Source organism: Lycorma delicatula, chromosome 6 (assembly GCF_047948215.1).
Source record: "Lycorma delicatula isolate Av1 chromosome 6, ASM4794821v1, whole genome shotgun sequence".
NCBI classification, from domain to species: domain Eukaryota; kingdom Metazoa; phylum Arthropoda; class Insecta; order Hemiptera; family Fulgoridae; genus Lycorma; species Lycorma delicatula.
In genome coordinates, this window is record NC_134460.1 from 56,944,597 (window position 1) to 56,965,265 (window position 20,669).

The window sequence follows — 20,669 nt, forward strand, 5'->3', positions numbered from 1 at the left end:
TTTTTATATTTATTTATTTTAATAGAGAATATTGGTTTAAAAAGTTATGCAAAATTTTAATACAACAGCATAATCTGTTTTATATTTTTTCTTGTAATTTTTTTTTTTGAGAAAAAATCTGTTTATTTTCCCAGAATAATACATATAATAAAGATCATTGTAATAAAAGGAAGTTACAATGATAAGCCAAAATAAACAAATTTTACCAAGAAATTTAATTCTAACTTAATTTAAACTCTTTTCAGTTTAAACAAGTGTGAAGAGAAACTAAAGTTATTTATATTTGCTACAAAATAATTCACTTAACTGAATTATATATGCCTGCTTTATATGGTTACTTGTATTTCTTTCTGATCATGATCAATTGTTTTTATTTTATGTTTTTTAGTCAAGCAATTGGAGGCAGAAGCCAATTGTATTGAACATACAGTAATAGTGGCAGTAGCTGTGTTTGAGCAATCTTGCCATACACCATCGCATCCCTTAATAAATCTAAATTAAGTAAGTTAAAAATTGTTTTTTGATATTTATCTGAAGAGTATTTGCAAGCCAAAATCTATTGAATATCTATAGAAATTTTTTTATCATTGTTCAAAATTTTTTTACCTTTCTTCACCTCTTTCAGGGTTAAATTTCAGAAATCTAGAACTGGTTTTTAGATATTCACATGAAGATTACATACACCAAAAATCAAGCTATTCATTTGTTACCAAGAAATTAAAAAAAAGATTCAAAAATCCATTTTAACTCTAAATTCAGAATTTCACACATACCATGCAATTACACATACACCATAAATCATGTTGATATTTTCATTTCTTACAGAGAAAGTAAAAAAAAAAGAAGTAATTTCATTATTACTCCATTTTAACCCTTTAAACTCTGAATTTCAAAAATACATTCTTAGTGTGCACTTACACCGTAAGAAGAGAGTGTATAAAAATTTATATCAATTTATCTTTAGTAGTTTTTGCTGGACGTTGATTATGAATCAGTCATAGACACATTGTTTTATATGTATAATATCAGTTATATACATTATGTGTACAATGTGATATATGTTTTTGTTTTATACATATATAAATGAAGATTGTCACGATTAGTTTTTCTGTATCTGTTGATGAGTCAACGAATACAAAAAAAATTTATGTAAACAGTAATTTTAAATTAAGGTTACTATTTTGGTGTGGTTAGAGTTTTATTAAATTAACACACACACACACATATTCATAAAGAAAAAAATATTTTATTTACTTCCAGGAGAAATTGTATAGAGTTTCTCAAAAATAATTCATCCTTTTGTAGTTATTTTTATGATAATTAAAATAAAAATCAATACACATAAAATATAAAAGAATACAGGTCAGACTTTCTCATGTTCTAGCTTTAAACATCTTATACAAATGTTCTGAACACAAAAAGTACGAACATAATTTTGAATGATCCAAATGATCATGGTATATGTATGCTATGCAATATATTATTAATAAACCACACTCATTAATGAACATAATCTGTTGCAATCATTAATTACATTTTAATTTTCATAATTTATCAAGATCTATGTTAGGATGGTAAAAAAGAGAAAGAAAAAAGAATTTATAGACTAACATAAATTAGTCATGTTACTTTAAAACACTTTCTTTATGATTTAGGACACTATGTGCATGTTTAAACTTAATGAAAACTGCAAAATTTTCAAAACCAATACATTCTTCAGAGGGAATATATTTCTGAACAGGTTTGGTGTTTTAAAAGTTTTACTGTTTAAGTGTATGGTAAAATATAGTTCCATTTTCAAGATAAAGTTAACAAAGTTATAGCAATTCTTAAATTTGAAAGTAAAATAAAATCTATAAGAGAACTACATATATATTAAAATTTAATTTGAATAATCATAAATGTAAAACTTTTTAACACAGATAATACACGTAAATGATGCAATCAAATAAAAAGGCTGTAACGAATATATTAAAAACAAAACAATAGAATGAATAATTTACAACTACGTAAGACTAAAATACAATTATATATATATATATATAACATGTCCTGACTGACTGATTCATCAATGCCCAGCAAAACTACTCAAGATAAATTGATGAAAATTAGTATGTAAGTTATAAGTATGAAAATAAGTAAGTTAGTAAGTAAGTTACATACATACATGTAAAACATGTATGGTAAGTGCACACTAAGAAAAGAATGTTTGAAATTTATTTTTTTTTTATTTCTTTGTAATAAATGAAGATATCAACTTGATTTTTGGTGAGATTAATCTTCATGTAAATATCTAAAAACTAATTTCAAGATTTTTTTGAAATTCTGAGTTTAAAGGGTTAAAATGGATTTTTAATTTTTTTTTAAACCTGGCTATTTTGTTTTAAATTTCTTGTTAACAAATGAAGATATTAACTTGATTTTTGGTGTGTGTAATCATCTTCATGTAAACATCTAAAGCCAATTTCTAAATTTTTTGAAATTCAACCTTAAAAGGGGTAAAAGAAAGGTAAAAAAAAATATTTGAACAATGTTTGCAAATACTCTCTTCAGATAAATGTCTAAAAACCATTTTCGGGTTTTTTGAAATTTTTCATTTTTAAGGAATAAGATGGTGTACGGGGTGAAGGCTCAACCAACACTGTCACAGCAGCATCTGGCTGCAGTTACTTGACTAAAAAACATAAAATAAAAGAGAAAAGAGGTACGACCACTTCTTCCTAGTGGTGTTTGTCAGGTAATGATAAGAAGCAGGAAAAATACACTTTACCCGTACTTTGCAGCATAACCAGTTATAATATTTTTAAGATTGAGGCTGACTGTTTAGAAATCACATTCTTACATCATTCAAAGTTATGGCCTGTACTGACCAAACTGTTGCAGTGAAGAAATTACAATACACTGATAGTTTTTATAAATTGAACACCTTCATTATTTTATATATATTATTATTATATATTATTATATATATTATATATTATTTATATATTATTTTATATATTATGTTGCAGTGAAGAAATTACAATACACTGATAGTTTTTATAAATTGAACACCTTCATTATTTTATATATTATTATTATAATTATCATCCTCACCATCATGAGTTTAATGAACACAGAGGGGTCCAGGGGGCAGAGTGAATGAAGTGAGCCCTGACTGGAAAGGGTCTGCTAGTATATATATATATATATATATATATATATATATATACATAAAATTTAATTACTTAACTAATAAAAATTACATGAAAAACTGGTAAAAATAAATCAATATAACATAAAAGTGACTCAGAAGAAAACAATCAATATAAAAGTGGGGGGAATTACACCTATTGTGCAATTAACATCTATTGTTTGACATTTTAAGAATCCTAAGAGATCAAATAAAGAAAGATCTATTGTTAAAATGTGAACTTCTACTTAATACTGAAGCAAGTAATGCAAATTACAAATTAAATATCAGAAAAAAAAATACAATGTATTTCTCATTAATAATCCAAACAATTTCAATTTTTCTAACTTTTTCTACTGCAATATACAATTATTTAAAAGAAAGCACATTATACATAGACGTATGGACATTATGTTATATTCATATGACAGATCACAATACTAAATTCGGGAGCAGTAACTGGGTTAGAATGCATGTTCTACCACACACTGTTTCAATAACTTATTTAAAAAAATTTCAGTGTTTGTGGTTTTCTAAAAGGTACTATCACAAATAAGCAATCACCTTTTCTAAAAACGTTAAAATAGCAATAAGGAAAAAACTAAATGCAGTATACACATACAATGGAGATTGATGTAAATAAATAAAATACAAGGGTTGTTGACATCTACTGCCAATAAAATTATTATAATTAAATTTAAAAACATTATTTATATAATTTATTAACAAGAAAAATGTAATATTAACATTTTATAATTGATTTTAAGGTATTGATACAACCTATATTTATGAAAAATAAAATGTTCATTTTATTTTTCAAAATTATCATGCTCATGTGACAAAGATCAATACACTGAAGAAGTGTTAAATATAACCCTTTATCTAGTAAGGCTGTTGAGTATTTTTACTTTACTTTCACACAATGTAATAAATATATTGCATGGCAACATAATCAATTAATAAAAAGATCGTGTAGTGAAAAATCATGACACAAATGTTATGCAATTAGTTTACATAACACATAATGAGAAGAATATGACCCAGTATTGGGATTAGTAATCCCAATGAAATAAAAATTAATTTAATGCATAACAATGATATGTAGACAAGTACTTTCAAGCATGTAATAATTATTATTTACACCAAACTTATGTTAATATCAATATTTAAAATATCTCTATAGAGTAGGTTAACATTTTATCTACTATATTTATTATTTAAGTTAAACTTAGCATTAAGGAAGAGAATAATGAAATGTTTTATTTTGAGTGTGATGTTGTATGGAGCTGAAACATGGACAATAAGAAAAGGAAACAGAAAATGAATTGAGGCACTAAGATGCGGGTGTGGCGTAGAATGATAAATGTTAGACGGTTATAACATATAACAAATGAAGTATTAAGGAGAAATCAGAGAGAACAGGAAAATGCTAAATATGTATAATAAAGGCAAAAGGAACTGGATAGGATATTGCATGTGAGAATGTGTTTATTAGTGGGATATGATAGAAGGCTTGGTGAATGGAAGGAAAGGAAGAGATTTCAAATGATGGATGGGATTATGGAAAAGGGAAAATATGCTGAAACAAGGAGTTTAGCAAAGGACAGAAAAAGGTGGATAGCAGCAGATTCATAATTACTCCTGAATTTAATTTGCATTCAGAAAACTATTATAAACACAGGGATGGAATCATAACTATATATATATACTAGCGGATCCGGCAGACATTGCCCTGATGTAGCATTATTGTTCTCTAATAAATTATTCTGTAACTATAATTACTAAAAGTAACTTATACTTTAACTTTATAAATGTTATAATTTATTTTACAAACTTACATTTTATATATATATATATAATCCTATAATCCAACTTGATTCATCTAAGTACAGAAATTAAAAAGTAAGGTAATTTTTTCATAACTATAGCCTCTTTATGGCAACCCACATCTTCAGTTGTAATTTTTGTTTTTTATATCAAACTACATATTAAATTCAGAACATTTAAATACAATTAAAGACATTTAATATATAATTTCATTTTTTCATCTAATTAAAATTGAAAATGTTAAAATATAATTTTTTTTAAATCACAATTTAAAACTTTTTTTTAAATATATAAAAAATTAAATTATGTAAATTAAAAACTACATATATATAATACGACATCAGAATTGATAAAATTAAAATAAATAAATAGAATAAAATATACTACGTGTCTTGGCTAGCCAATTACAGTACTGTAAATTAAATTGGATTTATGTACTATCATTATTTTTATCTGAATAATTGCTGCCATCTACTGCAGTCCTTTTAAGTGTGTCATCTTCATATTCTTCTTGCAAGTTGATCAGTTGCAAGATGTTCAACAACTATTTCTGATAACCAAACCAATTTGGAAATTAAGAAATATAATATAAATAATAATAATAAGTTTTAATGTTCTGGAGAAATATTATTTACATAAATAAGAGGAAATTTAACTTGATCAACCTGCAAACATAATATGAAGATGATACATGAAATATAATATAAATAATAATAATTAAAAACAGAAGCAAACCCATGATCTGCACATTTGTAGATTTCAATAAAACCTATGGACTCTGTAGACAGACAATCTCTCTTTTCAAAATTTTGGAAGAGAGAGGACTAGATCAGAAAACTCGAACTAAATCTAAAATAAAATTTATGGGGAAAATCTCAGAACCTTTTGAAATTAAGACAGGAGTGAGACAAGGGACTCTCCCTCCTGCTATTTAACATTTCATTGGACAAAATGATGAAAGAGTGGGAAGATACACTCAAACAACAAAAATACTGGAAACCGATTTCACTGGGATTCGCGAAATTAAATTTAAGTTCCCTTACCTAGCATTTGCAGACGATTTGGCAATCCTTGCAGAAGATGAACGGACTGCGATAAAACAAATAGAAACACTCAAGAAATGTGCAGAAAAAGTGGGACTACAAATTTTATTTGAAAAAACACTATTCATCTGCTCCAGAATAGAAACTCCAAATTTAAACAAAAAATATGGAGTAATAAATAAAGTCGATCACTTTAAATACCTTAGAGAACTTATTATGCCCAACAGCTCTGACAAACCAAATCAATTGGACAAGGTCAGGAAAGCTCTAGGTTTAGTGTAAAATCTCTACAACAAGAAATCTCTTTCATGCCAAATGAAAATCCGGCATTACAACACAGTTATTAAACCCACAGCATTATATGCCAGTGAAACATTGACCTTAAATATAGGAAAACCAAAATAGAAGAAATAAAGCAACAGGAAAGGAAGATTATAAGGAAAATATTGAGACCGAGACAAAATGAAAACGGTTACAGATTACAACCAAACGAAACTGTTGAAACATACTCTAACAACGAAACTGACATAAGGAAAAGACGAATGAAATTTTGGACACATTTGCAGGCTGCTGGAAAACCTACTGACCAAAAGAATAATCGTATACATAAGATCATTAAAAGTTGCAATCCCCTGGCTCACAGAAACATGAAAACATTTAGAACATGCCGGAATTATGGTGGAGGGGATCATAGACAGAAACACGTACAAACAAAATAGATAGATGGGAAGTTAAACCAGAAGCGCCGAATCCTAAACATCGTCCGAAATGGTCTGAAGAAAGGAAGAAGACCTTTTCCAAAAGAATGAAAGAATTTTGGAGGGAAAAGAAGAATGCCAAGTGAAAGAAATATGAATCATGAATGCTTAACGTCTTCCACTGGGAAGATCTCAACTTATAATAATAATAATAATAAAAAAAAGTTTAAATGTTTCAGAGAAATATTATATATATAAATATAAGAGGAAATTCAAATTGATCAACCTGAAAGCAGAATATGAAGATTACACACTTTTAAGGGCTACAATAGATGACAGCACTTATTCAGATAAAAATAGTTATAGTTCATAAATCCAATTTAATTTAATTTAAATCCATACAGTACTATAAAATTGGCTAGCCAAGACACATACTATATTTCATTCTATTTATTTTAATTTTAACAATTCTGATGTCATATTTTATATATGTAGTTTTTAAATTCAATAATTTAATTTTTTATATATTAAAAAAAAAAAATTATATATACTATCAAAAAGTTTTATACACATTTTAAATGTCTGAGTTTAATATGCCATTTGTTATAAAAATTAACAAAGATAATTACAACAGAAGATGTATGTTACCACGAAAGCACTACTGTAAAGTTATGAAAAAATAAGTCAAATTAAAAATAATTAAAAAGTGTCATTTTATTTACTTTTTAATTTCTGTACTTAGGTAGATCAAGTTGGATTACATATAAAATATATTAATACTGAGGGAATGGGTATTGAAGAGTGACTTTAGAAAAAAAAATATATGAATTTTTTTTTGTTGACAGAAAATACATTAGCTCAATTTCCAATTGCAATTATTTATTAAACATGTGTAATTAATTTTTTTTTAAATTTAAGTTATGCTTGGAGAAATATTGTTCTGCTACTTTTCTGAATACTGAATGAAATTGACAGATCAGACATGTTAACAGTAACAAATTCAAACAACTATTCTGAATTATATACATCATTCTGTATAAATAATACAACTCTGAATCTGTATATTTTTATACTATGGTTAACTGTGGGATGGGATGATACAGCTTCCTTCTGTCTAAATATATATTTATACTTTTTATTATAACAAGAAATGAGTTGTGTTAAAAATGTGAAAAAATGCCAGGAACTGTTATTAATTTAGCTGTGGCTCAAATTAATTTATTTAAATAAAATTATACAATGATATTAAAATATATTTTACTATGTAATCATGTAGAAAGTTTATGGCAATAACATACTAATAGTTCACAAAGGTCTTGCATATGATCAGGATCCATCACTAAGTACGATACCATTCTAAAAGATCTTTACTTATGCAGTTACATAAAATAATGTAACAAATTATCAACGATAACCAGTTAACAAGGACGATAAAGAAAGATATTAACAAAAATCATTTTGAGAGAACCTTTAATATGATTCTGTTAAATAAGTACTTTACTCAGATTAGGGTAAAATTATACATTATCTACATTATATCAGGAAGACATGAGAAGATATTTTAATTAAAGGATCCCCAGTTCCTTGGTCAATTGCTGGAACACATACTGTTGCTTCAGACATTTACTTTAAATGATAAAAGGGAACTGTAACTGTGGAAAAGCCTAAATTGGGACAGCATAATAAATTACAAGATTAACAAATGAAAAAACTAGAAGTAGAGGTAGGTTATATATAAAATTATAGCAATGAAATTAGGAAGGGAGCATCTAAATAAAATCAGTTGTAAAATTCACTTTTATTTAATTTAATATTATTCAAAATTTATTAAATAAATAATTAATATTGCTTCTGTAAAAGGAAATCTTTGATCATTAAGTTATATAATCAAAATAGCACCTGAAACATAATAGATTTATTTTTCTAGGAATAAATGTCAATGTTTAGTAAACATTACACATTCATAAACATAAATGTAAGGAAACATTTAATTTACTAAAAATAAACGATCATTATTATAGGCACCAAAAAATGATACTGTTTTTATATTTTGAAAACTCAATCTGACTGTATGAATGAAGTTATCCTAATTTGTAATTTATTTTAAACAGAAGCACAGATCAGCAAAATAAGTATTTAATGAGTGTTGATGCTCCTAGTAATAACGATATTTTCTAATATAACAGTATGGTTTGATAATGTAGAAAAAACCAATTTGATCATCCCACAAAAATCAAAACATAGTTTACATTATGGGTAACAGAAATACAAATATTATCATTAAAGGAAATGCTACCCATGAAATTATATTTACAACCCATCTAACTCGGTGATTTCCAAATTGTGCAGAGGCGCTGCAAAATATTTAAAAGCTTTCTAATTAATTGAACCAACACATTTATAATTATTAATTTAATGTTAATAAAGTAAAAAATAATTAAGACGAGTTTTATTTATTTTTATGTTACTTATGAATCATCATACTTTTACTTTTAGGGTAGGGCGCCATGGAAAAATTTTAATTGAAAAAGGGCACTGCGACTCGAAAAAGTTTGGAAATCATTGATCTAATGACTTTTATTGTCTGGATTCGCAATTTAAACTTAATCTGTATAACTTTACGTAAGTAATTAATTTATGTACTGTACACAATATGTATCTATTTGTACAAACATTTTTTGAAGTAAGATCAGTCAAAAAAATTTGTTTTGTTAAACTATTAAAATGTAGGCAGTACAAATTTAATTTAAAAAAAATTCTAATGAAATATTTCTTTACAACAAAACATAAAAATGTATTACAACCTTTAACCTTTATATTAGATATTACTAACATATTTAAACAATTTAGATTTTCGAACATGGCACCATTTGGAATAACTATTATATATAATTTTTAAAAAACAGCTTACCAAATTTAAGTTTAATTTCCTTTAGAATATTCTGCCACCTTTAAGAGTAATATAATTATAATTATAAAACTTTCAAAATTGAATTGTTTTATACAACTTTATTACAACTGATCGTCATTTTAACATTCATCAAAAGTTAAAGTCTAAATGACTATGTCCGTATTGTAGTAGTTTCTCAATTGTCATCAATAGTTTGTCATCAAACTGTTTTGGGCACTGTTTGCAATATCTATCCATTGATAACAATTGAGAGACTATTACAATACGGACATAATCACTTTCCTCTAGAAGATGGCAGAAAAGTTAAAAGTGTTAGAGGAAATTAAACTGGAATCTGATACGCTTTTTTTATAATTATATACTATAATTAAATAAATCCAACAATTAAAATCAAAAAATCACTAAAACTACAATAAAAAAGAAAACGATGATTAGTAATATTAACCTTTTTTTTTTTTAGTTTAAAAGAATGGGATAATTTCAATGAAAAAATATTTATCTTCTCATTATAACAGGCTGATGCCCAGTTAGACTCTTGATAGATGAGAATATGTAGTTCAAGAAAAATGCCAAGTAAGATAGATTAAAAAAAATATAACAACCAAAGGTAGATACAACCAATCTGAAAAATTTTAAGTGTGCATACTGCTCTGTTTAAAAAGCCGGGTCAATTAAACTAGGATTTGCGCATCAAAGGTTAATTAAATCTAATATAAAACATTTTCAACATACTGTATCTGTAAAAGTAACAAAATATAAAAAAATTAATTATATGGCCATTTTTAAAAACAAGCTGTTACCAATATATTTCTTTATAAAATTATTTTTTAATATTTATTTAACAGATCATTCATTCTAAAATTAAGTCGTAAAATTTTATAAAGAAAAATATTTTCTTTCACTTGTATATTATCCAGGGGAAAACAATACCTGAAAGCGAAATGAAACTATCGACTAATTATTAATTTTAATTACTCTAAATTATACGCTCTACACGGTTCAAATTCTTAGTTTAGGATCATTTTTAATTACTGTAACAGATTTTCATATTTCTCCTATTCATAAATGTAAAGTGATTGAAAAGCAGGATTCTCAAAACTCTTTCAGTTCTGTCAAATCGAAGATAAGTACAAATTCTATCTGTTTGTTTGACGTTAAGCATAATACCTTTTAAAGTAATGTAAAATAATAATATCAAATTTTTATACAAATCAGTTAAATTAACACTGATCATCTCTGATATTATTTAAAATAGTTAGAAATTGAAAAATAGTTAGACAAATGGGGAAAGATCCTTATCCTTATCATAATTCTACATTTCTAACTTCGAACATTTTTCAATCAATTCAAAAACATTCTTCAATTACTTGTAACAACAGTTTTGTTGTAATGACATTGACTAATAACAAGAAATTTCTGTAGTATACATAAATCATCCATGCAAAGAAATGACTACAGTTACAAAAACCACCTTTTAATATTATTAGTTTTTAATTTTAGCATCATTATATCAGCAATTAATAATAACTACAAACAATTTGATTTAGAGGATAGATGAAACCACAGTTTATAAGTTTAGCCAACAAAAGGTTATATAATTGGAAAATATGTTGAAATAACATAGCCCCGTTGACCTTAATACAATGTTATAATAATGATTTTGCAATTAAATTTTTTTAAAACAAATCTGATAGAATTTACACCTAAATTAAAAAGGAAAGTCTAGGGATATTTTATAAGTAATTTTAGGTACAAGGTAATTCAGCAGTCTGATTTGTAACAAAAATTTCATCCTCGAATCGTTAGTTGGCTTAAGCTCAAATTTTTGGCTCGTGATTGTTAATAGTTTGCCAACTGTCCAACTGCCTTACAATCAAGTAGACACTGCAAATATTTTTTTTTTTTTTTAACAGAGACCATAAAATTTCATTTTACATTTAATTTAAAATGCTTGCAATTAACAACTGAATATTTACAACCATAAAAACTATTATAATTAATGAAAACATTTTAAAACTCAACATATAATTAACAACACAATTAACAATATAATAAATGGAATAATATAAGTAATATTTCTGTACTGTTAAACAAAACTATACATTTAAGTTAAACAATCTAACACTGAACTTAGACCACTGCCATAAGAATTTATAATAATTACCTTTTATCTAAGTAACAGCTTACAGAATCATTAAAATTTCTCAATAATAAATATAAAATGGTCATGAAATTTTTCTCAAAAATAGACTTCAGTTTTGTGAATTGCTTGGATTTTTTTTTTGTTTTTACTTTTTGAACCAAATATGTATAGAACTTTTAATCCTATCTAATTTTTAAAAATAATTTACACCCATTAATTACCCTTAAATATTTTATTGATTAGCAATATCAATATTTTGAAGTTCTATCAGATATAATAATAAAATATCAGATTATACTGATTAAATTATGTATTAAATTAATAATTAAATTATTACCGCTCTACACGGTTCAAATTCTGAGTTTAGGATCATTTTTAATTACGCTAACCGATTTTCGTATTTCCCCTATTCATAAATGCAAAGTAGCTGGAAAGCAGAATTCTCAAAACTCTTTCAGTTCTGTCAAATCGAAGATAAGTACAAATTCTATCTGTTTGACATTAAGCATAATACCTTTTAAAGTAATGTAAAATAATAATTTCAAGTTTTTGTACAAATCAGTAAATTAACACTGATCATCTCTGATATTATTTAAAATAAAATTGAAAAATAGACAAATGGGGAAAGATGTATTATTTTTTTCATAATTCTACATTTCTAACTTCTAACATTTTTCGTAGGTCCTGAAACATCAATTTTAACAAAAAAATAATGTACATTTTATAAATAACTGGAAACCTTCTCAACCTCAACCTCAAGCCATTTTTAAACAAATTTTAAAGCGACTGAAATTACTTTTTAATTAATACTTACTTGAAAGGGTGACCATCAGATGTTTTTTGAATAGCTTGCAGTACTGTTTTATAAATTCTGAACGAGAATGTACCAGTAAGAACCATAAGAGACAGGTATGCGACAACACTGATCAGTGAGAAGTATGTCAATGATAGCAAAACAACTAGAATGGTCCCAAACACTGCTCCGGACTTCTTTGGATCCCTCCAATATACTAATGCTTCCACTGAAACAAAGAAAAAAAATATGTATCTAAATTTCTATAAATAACTCATTTGTTAATACATATTTATATTAAAGAACTCATCAATTATGATTAATTATAACAAAATAATTGCATGTTTGTCTTTAGCCCCACTGGATTAATTTGTTATTATAAGTCATGCTCTAAGGATTTAGGCCAATGCACCAGAAATAGGCCTATTCTAGAACCTGATATTAGTTTCATACAAAGTAAAAACATCTATTTAGAATGTGCATGTTAAGTTGTTTTTAATATTTTTCAATACACAGTAGAGTATTACGGTATAAAGGAGTAGTAAAAGTTTATGCTCACACAGGATTGGATGAAATCTGAATCTGCCATGCACATATATTTCTAGTAATTTAACTGAATGTACCTAATCTTGAATGAACATTATGTCTTTAATACATAAAGACATAGCAACATTAACACTCATTTTTCTGAGCAGGACCTGTGTAAACTCTATAGAATAAGTGCAGGAAATCATACAAATTTTTTTTAATTAAAATTTCTTGCTGTGGTTAGGGAGAAGCCACAATATTTCATAATTTAAGCAATGTAATGGAAAACTAGAAAATTATAATCATCATAATGACAGCTAGAAAACTTTTACATAAAGGGGGTAGTGTATCCATTTTTTGTCTAAGTAATTAATAGTGATTGGCTTGTTGGCTTTCACATTCCATTTCTGACAAGGGCTTGATATCTTTTCAGCAATCTAATCTTCCTCATTAAAGAATGTGCAACAACAACAATAAAAAAGAAGAAAACGTCAAATAATCAAAAAGGAATAATATAAAACATGTAAAAAAATTATATTTTTCTTAAAAAAAGAACATTATGGCATAAAATTATTGTTAGATAAAGTTTTATCTAGACAACTTTTTTTTTCTACACAAGACAACATTTATTGAATTACACCAACACATTTATTACAAGTATAAATAATTGTTTTTATTATGAATGAAGAAAACTGTACAGATTGTAATCGCATGATTTTCATAATTACAAGTAACTTTTAGTATATTTTTAATTGGCACATATATTTTTGAGCATTCAATATGTTTTAAATACAGCCAAGTTGAAAATACAATCACATTGATTAAATTAATTTATTACAGTATGTTCATGTTTTATCAATTTCAAAAAAGTGAGGTTCTCAATTTGACCTGTGGTTTTTTTTCACCCAAATTAACAACTTGGGATGATTTCTGTTTTGTAGAGGAAGCTCTTCTGGTGGTCCTGTTATTTTATGTTTTTCCACAAACTTTCAGTAGAAGAATTTTAAAATAAATAATTACAGACCATCTTAAGATTTTTTTATGAACAATGCTATGTATTTCAGGCAAAAAAGTAAATATTCTTGAATCCTTGATAAGATAGCAATCTTTTTAAAGTTTCTGTTAATCTTTTTACTTACATTTATCAAGGATGTATTTTGTGCAAGTGGCTTTTTTTAGATATACATTCTTTAAATTGAAATATACACAAAACTTCTTTTTTTGAATTTCAATCAATTTACACAATCACTTTACAGTTAAGGATTCTTCTAAGAGCACTTTTCCACTATTTCAGTACATCAGCACAATGTTAAAAAGTATTTAAATTAGCTGTGCAGTTTACATATATTAGAATGACAGGTATCAAAGGAACATTATTTTTTTGTAATTTGTAAACATTTTTTTAGCTGATGAATTATAGTGCAAGGTCTTAGAAAATAGTTATTTTTTTTACAGATTGTTGATCATTTAAATCTCCTTTAAATTTTGAGTTTCATTAATCCTTAATTTTGTTAACTTAATTTTTAACTAAAAAATTGATTTCATTTGTTTTTAATCAGTATCATTTTTTTTTAACTATCTCTCAATAGAATTCAATAATTTTAATTCTATAAAGAATTAATAATTTCAATACATTTCATGATTAAATGTACATTTTTAACTTTTTATAACTATTTTTATGCAAAATATTGTAATGAATTCTTATAATGTACATAAATTCTAATTTTTACCACTTCTGATCATCATATACAAAATGTCATTCACATTGAATTATTGTATACCTATTTCATAAAAAAGAATGCAGCCATTCAACTCTTGAATGGATGCACAAATAAAATTAACATGCCACCCTCAACAATCAAATTAATAAAACCATGTATTCCTTCTATCAGCAAAGGTAATTGTAAAAAAATATTATTTAAAATTTTACTAAAGGAAGACAACCATTTATTAAATAAAATACTTAAGCAAAGATAATTATTAATTTAATATCTCATAAAAGTTAATCATATATGCATTTAAATTGTAATTTCTAAACCCTATTCACCACTAGAGTACAGATTTTTCATATCAAGCCTGTCAGAAGATACTGTATGGTACGATGTGAATAGTTTTGTAGGCAAATAGTTGAATGTATGTTCTGATGTGAAAGAACAAACAAAACTTTTACATAGAAAGTTATAAGCAAAAATCATTAAAGAATGATGAAATACAAATAATTAGTCTGTAAAGCTAGGAGTATATCTGAAATATCAATGTTTTCACACAAAGTCCCTTCTTGCAATATAATCAAGTACAGCTTTATAAGAATTCAAACATAATCAATTAAATTAACTTTAAAAAAATCAACAAGGCATTTATATAGATTTATTATTTTAAAAAGAAAACATACTATGTACATGCAGCAAAGAAAAATAAAATACAACGAAACAAATTTACATGCATTTAGAAATGCAGAAAAAATGTATACTGTGTGAAATAAACATAATAGTATTAAAAAATGGGATGTGAATAATCTTTCATAAAATTAGACTGCATCTTTCATAAAATAACTAACTACAATAACTTCTTTTAAAATAAACTAGTGAGAAACAATCACAGGAATATAAGTAGCTGTGCCAAGATATTTAAACCACAATATGTAATTCCATATCTTATTACGTAATATCATAATAAATCAGATTAGAGAATATTGAAAGGTTTAGGTTTTTTACTACTTCTGTTTTTATTATTTTATTTTAATAACATATAAAAATATCATTGTTATAAGGTCATATATGATTTTTTTTTTTAATAATAATTTTAATTAAAAGTAAGCTTAACTTAAAAGAAGTGCAATTTTTCTAAGTTAAAAATAGAAATATATATGACTTAATTTATTTTCTAAACATCTACAATTAAATTTTCTATCAATTCAAACAACAAGCAAACAAAACAATCTGGCAACTTTACATTTCATAATTCATTAATTTTTATCAACAAACCATTATTTTAAAGGCATGAAAGAATATGCTTAAATCCTAAAAATTAAATTAATGCATGCAGAAAAGTTTTCATATATAAGAATATTAAATTAAATTTTAATCGCCTCATAATGAAATGATTTAATTGTCAACACACCTCTTTCAATTAAAGATATATTAGAGAAAACCTTTTTATTAGTACACTTTTCTTCTCAGATCGTGGTATACAGAGATATTCTTGAAATACAGGGAAAATCTGATTTACCACAAGAATGAAAACAACCCTCACAGTTCCTAGAATGTAATTACCCTTTTGAGACTCAAATTCTAAAATTTAATGGTAGCTATACCTTACAAGTAAAAGTTTCAAAGAAAAATAACAAATCTGAAATAAGTTGAACATTTTGCCTAAAACTGTGATATTTAGGGTTACTAAGGAAAATTTTTTAAGATGACTTTTTTTGAGCTGAATACTCATATGAACAAGTTTTTCTTAAGTCAAAACTGAGATATGACATTTGTTCCCCTCTAATTCAGCACCCCTTTCTAACCTCAATTCCAAATGTTAACGTCTCAAAATATAGAAATCACCAAGCCAAATGGAAGATTTTTGGCTCAACCAATCCAAAATGATGGTACAGCTTTTCCATGATTTTTCAGGTACATAACAGACAATCATAAACCCTAGTTGGGTTTTGTAAATTTCTTCCTTCGTTTATCAGAAGTTCTAGTCAACTCCAGAAACCATTACCATTCTAAAAAAAATTTTAAAAGATGCTCATTTTTATTAAATTAACATATTCTGTTCATTCCTTAATTACATACTTCAGGAACGAGTAAAATTCACAACATTTATTAACATTTTATAATAAATCATTAAATTGATTTTGAGAATTAAAAATAATACTGTTTTAGTATATAACTAAGCCAAATTACCAGTACTGATTCTATACATGACAGACAACAATTCCATCTGAATAGATGTATAAGTTAACAGTAAATTAAAACGTGTAGTTTAGAGCTTTCAAAAGCACTCAAACCAATAAAGTCAGGTTTTCAAGTACTGATGACCAAACTCGTGTGCGTTTAACGTGAAATAGCACAATTCAAATTAACTGTTTCAATTATGATATTTATTACACTTTTAATAAACATAGATTGATAACGTGATAATTTTAAATGTTTAGGGATTACAAATATAAATATGAATAGAAACATTTTTATGTGTGTTGATGTCTTTTTTCCCCTTGACATGAAATATCTAAAATAACCCTAACCTTGAAAAGACGAGTGAAAAGGAATCTATAAACATATCATATTAAAACTTGTTCGAGTAGTTATTATTTAATATGTTTACAAATAAAGAAAAAACCAATCACTAAATTTATAAATACAAAAAAAAAGTTCATTCTTATAAATAAATAATTAGTCAATCAGAACGAATATGTTAATGATCTGCATACACCTACAAAAATGTCTAAGATAGCAGTAATTTTTATTAAATAAAACACAAAACTATGAAATTTCTCTATAAAATAATTATTTTTTAAGAAATTTTTTTTTAAAAAACTAGTCATCTCTTCTTTACAACAATAAAAAGAAATAAGAAAAAATGTGTGAACTTGCTGGTAATACTAATATTACAAACGAGTAAACTACATGCTCACTACCTGCTCTGCAATACCAGGAGTCATAGCAAGGTGTATTAAAAAAATAAAAATAATGGAAAGAAGAAACAAAACCTTAAAAAATCAATGCCTCTCTGAATGGGTACACCATAGAATACTTTTAAATTACACTGGCTGCAGTCTTAGTCCTAGCTGGAATTTGCGACAGGACTAACCTACTAGTCCCTCTTTAAATCTAAATTAAATGAGTTGCTTACCAAGTAACTTATTCTGAATGTCTTCTTAAAAAAAGTCAGATATTTGAAAAAGAAGGTGTGCATAATTTGTATGTATTAATTAATATGAGATAAAATTAAAAAAGCTATATTAATTAATTAATTTAGTTTGTGTATACTTTTTTGCATTTAATTTTTTAATGACAACACAGATTGTTGAATGAAAAATGTTTTTTTAACATTTGAAATCTAATGCAATGATGATTCCATTTGCTTTGACACATGCAAAGATGTAACATTTTTTTTTTCCTGTTTTGGAGGACACAACAAAGCTCCACTACTACTAGCGCCCAGATGCAATGCTTTTAAATTAAAGAAACTAATGGTCAATGTCACCAACACTAAGTGTAACTGAGATAAAAAAAACACAAAATATCACAGGAAAAATTGTAAAAATCTAAAATGCATTAGAAAACACTAAAAACATTTGAATACAGATGCACAGCCTTAAGAAACAACATTTGATAACATGGTCATATTGGTTCCAAGAATATTTTGGATGTTGATCCCTAATTTAAATTTCCTATGCAATGCTCCATTACAGACACAGTTCAAAAGGATTTGGTGTACAATTAGTTAACAATCGCAGCAAACACAAATGGGTGCAATAATCTAATTTATGAGATGTCTATGAATAAGTTTAGTGTGCCCTATTCACAAACAGCAAATAATAATCTCCTTTTAACAGTTATTACTGCATGAAGAGCTCCATGATGACACAATGTTCTTAACTGGACAAAGTTTATTGTTGATAGCATTCTATCCACTTTACCACTGATCACAAACCACCCTCTTCAGAAAATAGACAAGATCATCCAAAACAACACGATTTGTGAAAGAAGGCTGCAACAAACAAGCCTTTTTTGCTTCATGATCAGCATGCTCAGATTGGAACAGAATGTCCCCCACACTCTTTTAGGTCCTGAGCACCTTTCTTTACAGCTTCTTTTTCTGTAAGCATCCCTTTCCTTCTTCTTTTTGACTCTTCTTTACTGAAGATAGTTTCTAAGTATTGTATACCTCAAATAAAATGCTCTCCTCTTCATTATCAAATTCTTCTCCTCTTCTATTGTTCTCAATACCAATTTCACCTGTCCATCTCACTTTTATATTGTTTTTATCTTTATTATTGTCTTTATCTCACTTCTGACTATCCATAAGGGTCTTTTTATAATGGTGACTTCTAATAAAGTTTTCAGTGCACAAAAAGATTAGAAAAACTGAATAAAAAATAAGTTCACAGCAAATGAATTTAATTGCAAATGAGTTCGAATAAGTGATGTTTTAAAAGTGTATGAACACTATCAGAACAGAGCAATTAACATCCTTGGTAAAATTTCTCAAAATGATCTAAACACGATTCTGATAGGGCAAAAAAAATTTGTATGTTCATTTGTTTCAATATGGTTATAATTAAAAAATAACACCATTTATCACTGCATGCATGCAAAGGTCAGAACTGGCTGTAATTTTTTCTGACATGAGTCATAGCAAAAAATGGCACAGCCATTCTCAAGATTGACAATCTTACTAGACAAAATGAGGAGTGAAGTAATTTCTCCATTGTCTTTTTCACTTCCTGTTATAAAACTGTAATACCTCACTCGCTGCTCAATGTAACAAAACCTCTGCTTATAAAAAGACTGTCTCAAGGAAGAAAAATTTTCTTTTCTTTATGTAGATTTAATCAACAATTAAGCTAACGCAATAAAAAAATCATATTTAGATGAATGTACAATACATTTTGCTAAGTAAGCATAAAAAAAAATTATTTCATATATAAAAACTCTGATCTAAACAAAATGGGCTTCAATTGTAAAAATCTGAATTATTTGAATAAAAGAAAAGTAATTTATTTAAGAAAAGAACAAATTTAAACTTAAAATGACTAGCTAGTATAAATGTACACATCTTACAAACATGTAGTGGCATGTCAAACTATCCTGCTATAACACACATGGTTAGCTTTGTAACTGCCAAAGAAAACTTTAATTTACCTCTCTTGCTAGAAGCAGTAGACACTGACGTCAACTGCTTAGATGATGAGAGAATAAAAAAAAACCAAGCTGTAAAGTTGCTCAAAATGTTAAGAATAAGTTTTTATATATGCAAGACTGCTTCCAATAACAATTGTTGAATTCAATTTGATATGATCATGAGAGAAACTTGAGAATAATCTGCCACCATGAAATTTCCTCTAAAAATTTACTAGTCACAGATAAAACTACTGTGACTTGATCTAACGAGTTAAATTTAAATTACAAGTGTTTATATGTCATGTAAAATATTCACCAATTACACAATATTCATGTTATAGCATTTTTTGTACTTAAAGCAGTTTGTTACAACAGTTTGTTAATAAGGTGAATCCTATTTATTAAAAAAAAAAAAAAAAACTAAAAAATAGCTGTAAAAAAAGTTTCAACACTTTTCTAAAAATACAAATAAAAAATTATAAAATAGTTACTTTTAGTTCGTTTACTTTTAGTAGTTACTAAAATACCAATTTAATTTCTCTTAACTCATCACTTAAAAACTATAATTCTTATTTTTCAATAACCACAGAATAAAAGCGTAAACATCCCAGCTCTTTGAAATTTAATTATAAAAATTTACTATTTTATTTTGTAGTGACGTGTCAAACTGATGAATTGTAATTGATACCATCAGGTTGGTAATTGTCACACT

General features: G+C 26.3%; 1 protein-coding gene across 7 annotated transcripts in view; it reads right to left on the reverse strand.

The window, feature by feature from the left end:
- Positions 1 to 20,669, reverse strand: part of Rtnl1 (reticulon) — a 296,105-nt gene that overhangs the window by 25,542 nt on the left and 249,894 nt on the right. For all 7 annotated transcript variants that reach the window (XM_075369928.1, XM_075369927.1, XM_075369930.1 and 4 more), the window contains one exon: positions 12,609 to 12,816. In XM_075369928.1, the coding sequence (XP_075226043.1) occupies positions 12,609 to 12,816 (208 nt within the window). The remainder of the gene's footprint in view (positions 1 to 12,608; positions 12,817 to 20,669) is intronic.